General features: G+C 42.7%; 1 protein-coding gene across 1 annotated transcript in view; it reads left to right on the top strand.

Moving 5' to 3' along the window:
- TXNDC12 (thioredoxin domain containing 12) overlaps positions 1–6832 on the top strand; it is a 9123-nt gene extending 2291 nt beyond the window's left edge. Inside the window, 5 exon segments of the mRNA XM_035900208.1 lie at positions 3338–3390; positions 4068–4141; positions 4701–4770; positions 4860–4943; positions 5393–6832. Coding sequence (XP_035756101.1) covers positions 3338–3390; positions 4068–4141; positions 4701–4770; positions 4860–4943; positions 5393–5472 — 361 coding nt within the window. The 3' untranslated portion in view covers positions 5473–6832.
- The last annotated feature ends 6970 nt before the right edge of the window (positions 6833–13802 follow it).

Here is a 13802-nt window from a genome sequence, read left to right as displayed (position 1 = left end):
TGAACCGGCCTGTGAGCATGGCCGAGCTGAGCCGCCTGCGGAGGCAGTTCATCAGCTACACCAAGATGCAGCCCAGTGACGAAAACTTGCCCCAGCTGGCCAGCATGTTCCTGCAGTACCTGAGCCGCAGCATCCAGTGAACCCTGTCATCGGTGCCGCGCGTGGCAGTAGCCATGCTCCAGTCCCAAAGTACTTGCAACAGTAAGAACATGCCTTCCAGTCACAGATCCCGCAGAGCTTGGGTCCCACCTGCCGCATATCAGATCACAGAATCATAGAATATCTCGAGTTGGAAGGGACCCATAAGGATCATCAAGTCCAGCTCGTGTGGCAACAGCAGCTCTGGGAAGATGGATACCGTGTTCCTGCAGCAGCCGAGCAAGTGATGTTGATTGCTAAGAGGATCTGTAGGGATGCTATTCCCCTGCCTCCTGCATTTTCCCCACTTGCCTCTTTCGAAAAGGAGAGCTACTGTTGCATCCCCAAGCAAGTGAAGTCTCCTATGGAGACCTAAAGCCCAGTAATGAAATAGTGTCTGGACTTGAAAACGCAAAAGGTGGTGACCATAGGGAAAACTTTTCCTCTCCACATTGGCATGTGTATGTCTTCAATAAAAATATCTTTTTCCAAGGCTGTCTCCAGATAATGTCAAACTGCAGAAGAGACCAGGTCCAGAACTGGAACAGGCTGTATTTTTAGAATGTGACTGTTTCAAAAAATCCTACCAAACCCAGGAGATAGATTTGCAAACTCTGTGCAACAGAAGGGTGCTGTCTTAGCAAACTCAAACCTCTGTGTTTCAGGTTTAACAATAAAATGTGTGCCTTAAATGGAGGAGAGTCTTAATTTACCTGCAGGACTACTTTATTGAAATAACTTGCTATGTCTTTTCTCTGCAAGGTCATCATTAAACACCTTTAAAAACACTAATTGTTTAAGAGTGAGTGTTCTCATGGGAAAAATGAGCTAAAAAAGACAGTGTTCGGGGCAAAACGCTCCCATAAGTCTGTACCAGCTGTGACAGGTAACTTGGTTTTGTACTTAGTTTCAACTAATTTCAGTCTTTGCTATACCATGTATATAGCTTATATAAACTTTTCACCTTCTGGTGGATGCTTCATCCCTCCTTTTAATAAATCATGGCTTTTGATTTTAACTGTATGTGTAGTGCTACCTGGAAGAAATGGTAAAGTGGAGTGGGAAGGGTTACTTCAATTACAGTGGCTGTTCATCTGACATAATTGTCTGCTAGGTGGTCTTAGGCATTGCAGAACTGAGAAATGACTATAAAAGTGTTTTGATGTAACTAAGTTCATTTTCCCAGTCAAAGAGAATAAAACTGAGAAAATACAATCACTATCTAAAACTTCTGTGAGTTCTCTCTGGAGAAGAGTTGGTATTTCAGGACTGCGAGCACTTCCGTTTAAAATCTGCTTTGAAAATCTCAACTTTTAAAAAAAAAAAGCATGTTGCACTACTGATCACCAGATGATTGAATTCTTCTGACGTGAAACACTGGTACTTGATCATAAGAACAAACTGTATTTTCCAGGCTTAAATCAGCCTCTCCTCAAGAAAGAGGCACAATCATGTTGGACTGTATGGAAACGATGAAAAAAAGTGTTTTTTCATCATCGGGGAGAGGACACTGATGCAATACAAGCTTTACTAGGGAGATGTGTATTCTTGCTCTGTACTGCAAACAGAGTCCTATGTAAAGATGATAACCTGTTGGTCAGATGTACTTGCTTCCTCTCCACCCGTTCCTGGTTCTGAAGGCCAAAACCGAATGCTGCTAAGTAGAGATTTCCTTTCATATCTACCTACAGCTAAAGAAAAACTTGTACTTCAGTTCAGCTAGTAATTAATTTAGTTGCCATCATGTGCAAAGGTATTTGTAATTTCTCTGTCTCTGAGAAATTCAGTTAATTTTTAAACCCCAAAATATAACAGAGTTTACAATAGCAGAAAGCTTAAATTTTGCTTGGCATATCCTGAAAGAAGCATCCATATAGTATGTTCTCTGTGTCTTTCTTGATTACTTCTTTTTCTTCACCTAGTTTTAGGCTGTTCTTACTGTTCTGGAAGCTGTATCATTATTACCAGCTTCCCTTTTCCATAGCTTAAGGGGCTGTTTGGTAAGAGAAAAAGGATGAGATGCCCTATTCTTGTTCTTAGTCTTTCTTAGTTTATTGCCCTAGTCAGCTTTCACCAGTTCAACTGTTGGGTGGTAGAAATAATGAAAGCGTTAGTAAGGACTTCCGCAAGCAGAAAGTGTAGAGGTAAGTGTTGTACTACCTGAGTGTGCTCAATAGCAACAAAACTCACCTGTAGTTGTATCACTTTTCTTGTTAGAAAGGTAAAACTAATGCAGAATAGTCAGGAGCAGTGAAGTGGTGGACTAATTGGATCACCAGCACTAACAACAGGAAATATGTGAAATTTGTAGTGTCTTTAAGGTCTCTCTGTCTAATTGCATAATGCAGCCTGAATATATTATAAAGGAGCTTAGAGAAATTGAACTTGGTAAGCTTGACTTGGTCAGAAGGTAAAATGCTAAAGGAATTTTTGAAGAACAGGGTTAAATAAAATATATCAGGTTGACGGAAGCTTAACTTCTGGGTAGGATAGGTATTAAAGGTCAAGTGAATTATTTGGGATGAGAGAGAATATAATAAAGAATAGCTTTGGTCCTTTTGCATTGCACTTTATTTAGGCTGCAGTTCCACACAGCGCCCCCCCCGCACCCCCCAAAAGTCCTGGCACTTGTCACATTTGTCACAGATTTGTTTTGGCATACCATCATGTAGGAAACTAGCCTGGCAGCCAGAGGGTTTGCTAGGTTACTGTGCTTGATTATTGCTCAATGGAGGGTCTTACTGTATTTGGTGATTGCTCAGTGGAGGTCACAGAAGGTGACTGAAACATACAGACCGTAGTGGGGAGAGGGATGGATGTATGACTGTCATCCACTGGATTGCAGCCACGAAAATCCATCCTGAGAGCTCTTAAGCAGCTGGTGTCACTAACGACTTCCAGTAAAAAAGCGCGTGGCCAGTTGTGTGTCTGAGCAAATCTTAACTAGTAAGAGCAAACCATCCGAAGAGAAAGTCTTCTCCTCTACAAAAGCAGTTACTAAGAGGCAGTTATAATAATTTATTACTATACATGTTTTAAGATTGGGAAAACTTTTTGCAAGACAACCTTAAAACATAGCAGAATCTCTTTACATCTTTCTAATTTTCCATTACATTTAGCCTTTGTACTGACTTTTAAAGTGTACATGTAATAGAATTTGGTTTCTGTAAACTTTCTTTGACAACTTTTTTTTTTTTAGTGGTTTGCCTCTTATGGTTATCATCCACAAATCTTGGTGTGGAGCTTGCAAAGGTAAGTCTGTTTAATACTAGAGCTCACTGAAATTTGTAATGAACTTCTGTATACAAATCAAGTAACCACGAGAAACATGAACTTCATATTCACAAACAGTATTTGTATTTCATTTAGAGCAGTATAATATCACACCACTTTATCTGTAAGCACTGCCAAAAGCCAGCCATGCCTAAATGCCAGCAAACTAACAGCTGTAATACTGCACTTCTGTAGTGGCTGTGACTTCTGCACTTGGCTATAAAAACGGGAACAGAATGAATTATATTCAAGAATTAAGTGTAAATTGCCTTACTTTCAGCTGATGGTTCTTCAAGGCTTTGTCTCTTTCAGTATCGCAAACAAATAAGCTGGGCATAATGGCTAAGCTTAAAGGATGAGTTGGTTGAGTGAGAATTTTTGCTTCTGTTCCATTGGTTCAAATATGACCGCGTGTGTCTGTTGGCCCGGCTTCATCATGCCATGCTGGCTGCCCAGCACGGATTGCTTCAGTTACCTGCTGTTCTGAGCCTGGCTTGAATGGTTTGATACATATATTCTGTTTACTCACTGGTTATTGAAAAGTACCAGCTCTCCAGAGGGAGGAATGAAGTCGAGATTTTGGTGCTGACCCGAAAACCTGAAAGCTTTTCCACTGTCTTTATGCATCTCTTCTTTTTCTCCCCCCCCTCAATTAGCTTTAAAGCCAAAGTTTGCTGAATCCAAGGAGATCTCTGAACTTGCCCATAATTTTGTTATGGTCAACCTTGAGGTAAGCTGCCATCTGAATTGTATCCATGTTACTGCTTAGTAATGAAGCATTTGGAATCTTGCTTAATTGGTTGCATTCTGTTTTGTGTACATCCTAATCGTGCACTCCTGGGCAGGTATTCAGGATTGATTGGTACAGCTGATTGCTTTAAAAAGAATCTTCTTCAGTCTGGCTATTTTAATTGTGTTTATAAACTTGTCTCTCTGCCATTGTCTCTTTAACAATTTGTACTTCGTGTCATTCCGTTGCCGCAATAAAGGAATTTACATTCATTCTCTCATGACATATCAAACTTCCCTACACCAAAATGAAATGTTTAATGCAAATTGACAGAACAGAAAAAAATATTATTATTTTCACAAATTGTACTTGTTTAGGTAAATATAACTTTCTCTCCTTTGAGAGTGGAAGATACTGCAGTTACCTAGTGTCTGTTCAAGATGTAAATTGCTCAGGATAAATGGAATCTGGAGGCAATGGCTTGTTTCTTTAAAATGAGTGCTGTGTTTTGTTAGATACCTTGCTAATTTGTTCCCTCTCTTCTGTCTTGCTTTGGTAGGATGATGAAGAGCCAAATGATGAAGCCTTTAGTCCTGATGGAGGTTACATTCCCAGAATCCTTTTCATGGGTAGGGCATCCACAGCTGTTGTGTCCACTCACAGGACTGTGTTCTTACTGTTACCACCTACATTTCCTGTTTGATTTCTTGTTTCATAGACCCCAGTGGAAAAGTCCACCCAGAAATCATAAATGAGAAAGGAAACCCCAGCTACAAGTATTTCTATACCAATGCTGATCAAGGTATGTGCAAAGTAGTTTGAAGTGCATTTTTAGTGAGATGAAGCTCTGAATGTGTCCTGAGTGAAGGACACACCTTCACTTTTGAGTGGAGAAAAATGATGATACTTTACAGCTTAACTGGGAGCTGTTAGATACAACGTGAGTGAGTGGCTCTCTTATGCCTTGAGGAACCATGTTCAGAATCATGATTCACCTCAATGCTTACTATAAGGTCTATAGGACTTAAACTTTGTCTCCAGCTGTGGCATTCAAAATCATGCAATTCACATGATCCAGCTACAGATAGTTGGGAAAAGGGCACAGGACTGTTGTTTGTTTTTTTCTTCCACAGGTTAATTTGTAGACCTACATTCTGTAACTGTGTTATTTTAAAATACTTTCATTGCCAGGACACCTCGATGTTTTAATCTTGAGATTAATAGTTGCTGTCTCTCTGTCTAATCTTTCAGTTGTCCAAGGGATGAAGGAGGCCCAGGAGAAGCTAACAGGTGATGCTTTCAAACAAAAACACCTGGGAGATGAACTATAATGAATACACTGAATGATGCTTTTCCATCACTTCAAAACTCTAAAAGGAAATGATTAAACAGACCGAGAATGTAGATGCACTGGAGGGACATAATTCTTCTGTCAACAATGTTAGGTTAAACCCTGTTTGGAGTTCACATACATACATCAGTTACAGTGTTATCTCCTCTGCCTGGCTGTTTGTACTGTACCAGTCATTTGCAACTAGGTAATGTGCAAACACATCTGTTTGTGTGTTTGAGCAACCACTAATATTTGGTGTTAAAAGGGAGGTGTGTAGGGCAAAACATTATTTGAGGACAAACGGTGTGATTGGAATAACTAGAAGTAGCCAGTATTTTGACAATTGGGGTTGAATCCCTCTTTTCTCACTGGTATTATGTGATCCCATTGTTTCTACTGGGGATTCCTATGAATGGGGCATGTTCCCGGGCCAGGTGTTTTTTAGACATCCCAACCCATGAATTCTGCCACTAAGCCAAGCAGAATAAATTTCATGAATGTCCAAGTAGCATGTGAATTTATTAGCTCTGCAAACACATTTTTGTGTAAAACTGTGTGTGATTCATCTTTATTTGCCTTTGGGCAGAAATTTAACTTTTTCCTTGTGCACTCACCTTTTGATTGTTTTATCGAGTGAGGGTGGGTTATGTTGAAGCTTTACGAGGGTTCCCCTTTTATTCTTTGAATGTTTTTCGGTGAATGCCTTGCCATCACATTTTACTGTATTTTTGTATCAGGGTGAAAATTAAACCTTTTTAAACATAAGCATGCAGACAGTGTTTTGTGGTAAAGACCATAGCTTTCCATTCTTAAGGATGGGGGAATATAATTTTGTTTATGTTGCAGTGGTTATTAATGTTGAATGTCACAGCTGAAGAAGGTTTCTCCTTTTTATAAATAAAAAAACAACAGTTGCTTTTCATATAATTCAGCCATTCTTACACTACCTATACTGTCAAGGGCAGGGTAATACCTACTGTTTATCTACTGGAGCTGAAAAGAAAAATAGAGGGGAAAAAAATCACCTCTGTTGATCTGCTGGTAATGGTTTTCCTAGTGCAGCGCACGATGCTGTTGGCCACCTTTGCCACAAGGGCACATTGCTGGCTTATGGTCAACTTGTTCTCCACCTGGACTTCCATGTCCTCCTCAGCAAAGCTGCTTTCCAGCCTGTCAGCCCCCAACCTGTGTGCACAGGTTATTCCTTCCCAGGTGAAGGACTTCGCATTTCCCTTTGTTGAGCTTCCTGACAACCCCCTCTGCCCATTTCTCCAGCCTGTTGAGGTCCTTCTGAATGGCGGCACAACTGTCTATCAACTTCTCTCCTCAGTTTTGTATCATCTGCCAGTTTGCTGAGGGTGGACTCTGTCCATTCATCGAGGTTGTTAATGAAGATGTTAAGGTATTGACCCCGGGGTACTCCACTAGTGACTAGCCCCTATGAGCCCAGTGGTTCTGCCAGTTTTCCATCCACCTCACTGCCCATTTATTCAGATTGTACTTCATCAGTTTGTCTGTAAGCATGCTATGGGAGACAGAGTTGAAAGCCTTAGTAAAGCCAAAACAACACCTACTGCTCTCCCCTCATCCATGAAACTAGTCATCTAAAGGAAAAAATCCTGTCCAAAAGGCACTTGCCGTAACTTCCTATAGCAAACACAGAGATATAATTTTCTACAGATAATTGTTGAAGAGCTATCTAAGGACATTAGTTGGGGAAAATTGTTGTATGCAATAAACCCAACTTGTCTACTGATCACATTTTTACTGTTTAGTAGTGTAATGAATTTTACTTTCCCAACCAGCCTGCCTTTGAGGGATTTTAGACACCAAAACTCAACTGGGCAGTAAAAGACAAGGACTCAGTAGCAATAATGCAATTATTGCACATTACAATTACCCTGCTCAGCTACTTTTACAGGTTTTTTTTTTTACAGTTATTTTACAGGTTTTATCCTCTGCTTCTCTTGCAAATTATCTAATAAATTAACCATGAAATTGAACTCAGCAACTATTCTCAAGTTATATCAGCCTTCAAAGTAAATAATTCCATGTAAGTCCTGAAAAAGAATTTGTGGTTTGCAAAATTGTCTTTATTTCCCAGCTGTATCAGTTGACCTAATAAAAAATAGGTCCTGTCTGATGCTCCTTATTTCATTTATAGCCTTAGATTGACATGACTGTAAAAAATCAGATACTTTTTTCTACTTGCCACCAGGGGGAGGTCTCTGCTTGTTCATCTGGGATGTGATTCAATAAATGATAATTAAAAATAATCTCTGATGCGAAATAGCAGGGTGCACCTCTGCGATTTTCCAGTCATGCTTTTGCAGCAGGTCTGTCCTTGTCCTGTCTCTGCAGCAAAATTATAGCCTGTGAGATGTACATAATTTGTCCCAAAGCCTTGCTTTGCAAAATGTTGTGATGTCAGAAGTGACATGGCCTCAAAGTAATTTAAAAAAGTTTTCCACCTAGAGAGATCTTTCAGTGACAGATGCGGGAAGTGTGCTTCATCCTTTACATTTAAGACCATTCTGATTCAAAATTACTCTCCTTCACCTCTCCACTGGTGCATCTCCTCTCCTTCAGCACTTTCTGCCTTCCAGACTTGCTACTTCCAAAGGAAAAATACTCCATAATCCTTTTTGCCTTCTTATTTGGCTGCCTCCTTTCTTTCTGATCCTTTCTACCTTCTCTGTGTTCAGACTTGGTGAGCTGGTACAGCTTCCCCACCCTCCCTTCTACTTGCTCTTTTCTAGACCATGTTTTTGTCCTCTGTAGCAAGATGGGCTCTGGCGCTTGCTAGCCTGCTTGGTGTTTAGCTGGAGTCTCAGTAGGATATGATGTACGTGCTGCCACAGTTTGATTGCTAGGCGCAGCTAGTTAATAAGTGTAAAAGCTCTTTCACATGTCTGGATTGCAGGATAAACTTACTTTTGATCTATTACTTAAATATTTTTCTCTTTCTACCTGTTAGTTTTATACCTGGACATTGTAGTTGCTACCTCCTAATGCAGATTCTTTACGCCCTTCTGCTTTTTAATCTGGATCAGGTGAGAAATGCTGGTTGGCATTTTCTTCTGTGCAGAGGGATATGTCTTGAACCTTCCATCCAACTGTTGCTTTACATACGTTGTGTAACTTTATGCACGCAAGCAACTCCACAGGGTTTAGAGGAGCTGCTTACAGGTCAGTGTTTGTTGTAGTTGTGTTCAAAGTTAATTATACACTGCAGCAGCTCAACAGTGCACAGTAACCAAGGCCTCAGATTAGTTTGCCCCCATCAGCTTTGTTTTGTGTGTTGCCCATCTGCATATGACTTGCAATAAATCTGCATACTTAGATAACTTCTTTAGATGCATCCTAGAAATCCCCTTGGATTCTCAGCTTCTACTGCTTTTACGGCGACAACAAAACCCAGAGACCTTACAAAATTCTTAGTATCGTCCCAGGGAACTGCCAGGCCAAATCAATCTCATGAAAACAAACATGCTGTCAGCTCCATTTCTCCCAGAAACAACCCACGGAGGAAAAAAAAATCCAAAGTTAATTAAAGAGTGACTGGATTGCAGCTAGCCATCTGGCTGCCTGGGAGCAGAGGTTGCTTTGTGCACCTGGGGCTGAACAGGCTTTAAGGAAGTGTCAGCTAGCGACTTGGGAAACCTTTCCTTTGCCATGCTTAGCAGCAGGGAACAGAGGTACAACAACCAAGAATGGCAGCATGGCCAGAGTGTCCCGTCCATCATCCTGTCATGCTGAATTTAGGAGTCATCTACTTCAAATATACTTTTGTCCCCATGACCGTTTGTCTGCCATCATATCTAGTCTGTATCAAGCTGCTAATGAGCTTCTTTCATTGTCCTCACTTACAGCTTGTGTAGTGAATAATATTATTAAAACTGTGTGAATGCAAGGTCATATATCCCTTGAGGTGATGAAACTTTTCTTAACTTTTGGCAAGAGGAGGGGCATTTGCATTTGCACTATGCTGTGATACTTATTTGCAGCTGATCCAGTATTATGCCTGACTGGGTTTGCCCAACCAGGAGAACCACTCCAGAGGATGGATATTTGGAAAATAATAAAGGTGGAATCACACCAAGCAGAACTCTATCCACAGAGCGGGATAAAAAGTGGAACTTCACTGCAAGTTCATGCTCATCTCAAAGGAAGCAACGCCAAAGGGTGTTTATCTAAAAGGTTGCATCCCACTTCCAGACAGCTGTCTAAGATGTCTTTGGGGGTAACAGGACAGGGGAGCTTGTTGCCTGGAGGGAACCAGGAAACAATCATGAAGGTCTGTCAAAATGGTAAAAGTCACTTTGTCTCAAAACTCTTTGGCATATTAACTCATTTCCTCTTTCTTCCTCCAAGAAACAGATGCAGATTTGTTAAGCAGTTTAGACAAATAAACTCAGTTTGCTTTCCTTTCAAAGTTTGTCTAGTGTAAGGAGTGGCTGCATACAGTTCCCAGGCCTGCCATTGTCCAAGGAGCACCACTCCTTCCTTCACTCTTGCAGCGCCAGCCCGGTGCCACCACGTCAGCATGGCCCGAGGAGGAGGAGGAATCTCCACTGACAGCTGCCAGCCAGTCCCTGCGGCCTGTCGCAGGCAGTGGGGACAGGTTCCAAGGCTTGAGTGATCCTCTCCAGGCTGTGACAAATGTCATGGCCCAATTTTGTAATGGCTAAATCTGCAGTACCCTTCGCATCCTTCCCTAATCTTTGATTAGGGACTGAAAAAAGAAAAGAGAGAGACCCCAAACTTCTCTGTTCATAGTTATGCTGGAAGCAGGGACTGGCTGACCTGTGCTTACAGCATTCCGGGTTCTGACTCAGAACAGCAAGAGAGGCTGTTACACACCACCCCGTGCTGGCACTCGTCCCAGGACCGGGCAGAGCAGCCCATCAAGCAAGGTGCGGGGAGCAGGCAGGGTATGTCCCAGGCACGGGATCACCGAGTGGGTGGGTGCTGGAAAAACAATTGAGCGTTTCTGAGCTGCTCCCATGTTCTCCTTTCCTCTGACCAGCACAGGTGTCTCCTCCTCCATTTCCTGTGTCCCTGACATGATGCAGGGGATGAAGCAGAGACAACTTCCTAGAGCTTCCTCCCTCTCAAAAGGCATGATCCCATTGCTGCTGCTCCAAGCCAGGGCAAGGGAGTGAAGGCCCACAGGAGCTGCAGGATGAGCTGGGGCAGGGCTGAAGGGGCAGGACAGTCTGGACTGAATTTGGCTAAGGCTGTAGGTAACTGGTTGCTGTTTAGAGATTGTTTGTTGGTATATACTAATTTTTGGACCATTTTGCACATGCACGGCATGATGTAGGTAGATGTGCTGTAGAAATATTAATTGATAAGAACTGCAGATGTTCTCCCCACTTTCTGAGTGTGTTTCAGGACACAACATAATATGCTGTGCAGAAAAGAAGCTGCATTGGTAGCACAGTCAAATTTGGATGTCACTTTATTGAGCTATTTCTAATATTATGAACCGTTTTCAAAATCCCATTGGTAAGGATTTTGGTGCATTAGGCCTGTTAGCGAGAATGAAATTTGCACACGTCTTGGGGACACAGCATGGGGCATACATGCTATTTATTCCACACTGAAGTGAAGAAGTGCCTGGGTGAGTGCTACCTATTCAAATAAGGAGGATTTTGTTTCCTCCTTGCGGTTGGCATGTTTTCACCTAGCTTTCAACAGCTGGTAATGAGCTGCAACCACTGCTCCATGTGCAAACTGTGCTTCTTTGGGACACAGTTTGGTCTATGTATGCCCAATGCTTATCATGAGCTTAGACAATGAGTCTGTTAGACTCAGGGCCATTAATATTATTACTACTTACAGCATTGCACATAGATAATCCTTGATTTAAGCGCTGTGGTGCTGCTCCTGCTGTAGTAGTAAATAAAGCAATAAATAAAATACTGGTTTTAGAAAAGAGGGAACCAAAAAGATTAAAATTGTTTCCTTAGGTGAGTTGCACTGTGTGAGGATGCAGTAACCTGAATTAGAAACGCTGGGAGGGTAGTAGAGTATGCATATTGTGCTTGATAAATGTGCTTGCATGACTGCTGTGAGAGGCAGATAGATCCACATGTCAGAAAACAAGATAAAGCATAACATCTGCACTTCCCTTCCACCTCCGTGGGCTTGTGGGAGTTCTCTCCTGTTCCCTCATTTGCCCATCTATAAATCTAAAATAATACAGACCTCCGTTACTGGAAGTTGTGTAAGCACCCCATGACCGTACAACATTAAATCCTGGAAGGGAAGCGCACTAGGAGAGCTAACAATATTCACTCCATAAATTATAGAAATGTGGCTAAACAAAATTATAGACATAAAGAATCACTACAAATTTCCCTGTCTCCTATTTACCTGGGTGCACCCCTTCTTCTCTTGGTTAGGCCTGAGTGCGAAAGTGCTCCAGTGCAGCTGGGTATAAACACTGGCTTTTCAGGGATGCTGTGACATCTGGAAATGCCTTTGGAAGTTAGGCTGAACAGTGGCTCTGTGCTTGTCAGGGGATGGTAAATCAGGCCATCACTAAGCAGATGCCCAAGTGAGCCTAAGTTATAACATGCCCTTCGCATCAAAGGGGCAGGTAGCTGCCCATGACCACTTACCTTCCATGTTGGTGCTTTATAGGGCTGTTGGCTCACAATGTTTTTCTAGATTGAGCATCGGTCAGCAGGCAGAGGGAAAAGCGTTATCACCATCACCACAGACGCTGTGTTGGGTAGAGCGGAAGTCAGGTTTTGGAAAAGGCAGAAAACATTTCCCAGAGCAATGAGAGGATTTCAAGGAACTAAAAAGGCTTTTGTAGGTGTCAAGCCTGTTAGGCTGTCTTTGAAATAACTATTGTAATGAGTCTGGGATTTTGTTACGGTATTGATTATTTCAAGTTGCCTACATAAAGCTGATAACCTTGCTTCGGGCTTAAATCAGGGCCTAGCTTACATAATAATTTTAGTTGGGGTCTTGATGGCAAATAAACATTGTCATTCTAGATGATGGTAGAAAATCACTCCAGTGCTGGGTAGAATTGTCCCCTAGGCCACCTGCCAGGTAGCTCTGACTTGAATAAAATGGAGAAGCTGTATGACATCTCCGATCCCCAGTGAGAAGAGGTGTTCCTTGAAGCTTCTCTGCAACTCTTCTGTGGTTGCTTCTAAACTGCAGACGTTGGCTATACACTAGTTATATAGCTCTTCCACACTCTTGGGATTTCTATGTTCTCACAGTACTGTTAACTAGTCAACCACCCTGGGGAAAACGTAGCAATAAAAGCAGTTTACAGACTCCTTTAAAATGGCTGAACTGTTACAAAGTTAAAGCTTGTCCAAGGGCTTGTTGACCTACGAGCCAGTCCAAAGATGGTTACTGAAGATCACTAGATGTGCAAAAATCTTTTAGAAGTAGACAAAGCAATCTCTGTCCTGTCTGGGCAGTGTCCAAGCTGAGTCAAAGTGCTGCACATCAAACGCAGTGGTACACCATGATGAGACTGGGCAGGAAGGGAATGGTGCTCTGAGAGACACGGCAGGGTGCAGAGGCATCTGCACTCCCCAATTTTAGAGCCCTGAGTTCAGAGGTGGTCCCTGGAGGCTGCTTAGCTAGTCAACGAGAGAAGATAGGAACTCTGCAACTCCAGTATCTTTAGTTGGCTCCCCCTCTGGCCTCCCATTGCAAGGAGCCACTCTCTCCCGAGGCTGATCAAGAACCTCATCTTTGTGTCTAGGCACTTGCTTAAAGCTCAGCAGTGGGAAAACACGCTGCCATCTTTGCTGCCTGTTTGGGAAACACCTGATCAGTTATGTCAGAGGCACATTTAAAATGCCCATGGTTTTGTTCGCTTTCTTTAGGGGATCATCTCCGAAAGCTGTTTGGGTTTCCCAGCAAGGGATAGGCCATGATCAGGTCTCTGGGTTCTGTTTGCAGGATTTTAAAGCCAAGAGGGTCTGCCATAACCACTTCATCAGACCTCCCTCAGGCAAGCAATGTAGAGAGATGGCGGCCACTGCCTCATTTGTTTTGTCTTCTCACCAGTAAAGATGTAGTTCCTAATGCCACAGCCGCTATCACTAGGCTTCAGAGTTAACAGTTCTACTGAAGTGAATTCCAGACGGTGTAGCGAGTGCGACAGGAATGGCAAGTTAGGGTCGCAGCAGAGGCGGCGTTCCCTGCCACCGGGGCTCCAGGAGCGCCTGAGGTGATTCGCATCCCCGGGAGCGGAGCACGGGGCGGGGGCGGAACGAGGGCGAGCACCCGGACGGGGCTCCCGGAGGGCTCGGGCCGCCTGCCTTCCTCTCTGCCTTCCTTCCA

The sequence above is a fragment of the Egretta garzetta genome, unplaced genomic scaffold (assembly GCF_000687185.1).
Source record: "Egretta garzetta isolate BGI_Z169 unplaced genomic scaffold, ASM68718v1 scaffold768, whole genome shotgun sequence".
In the NCBI taxonomy this organism is placed as follows: domain Eukaryota; kingdom Metazoa; phylum Chordata; class Aves; order Pelecaniformes; family Ardeidae; genus Egretta; species Egretta garzetta.
The sequence above is the reverse complement of the archived record's forward strand: the minus strand, read 5'-3'. Positions and strand labels throughout refer to the sequence as shown.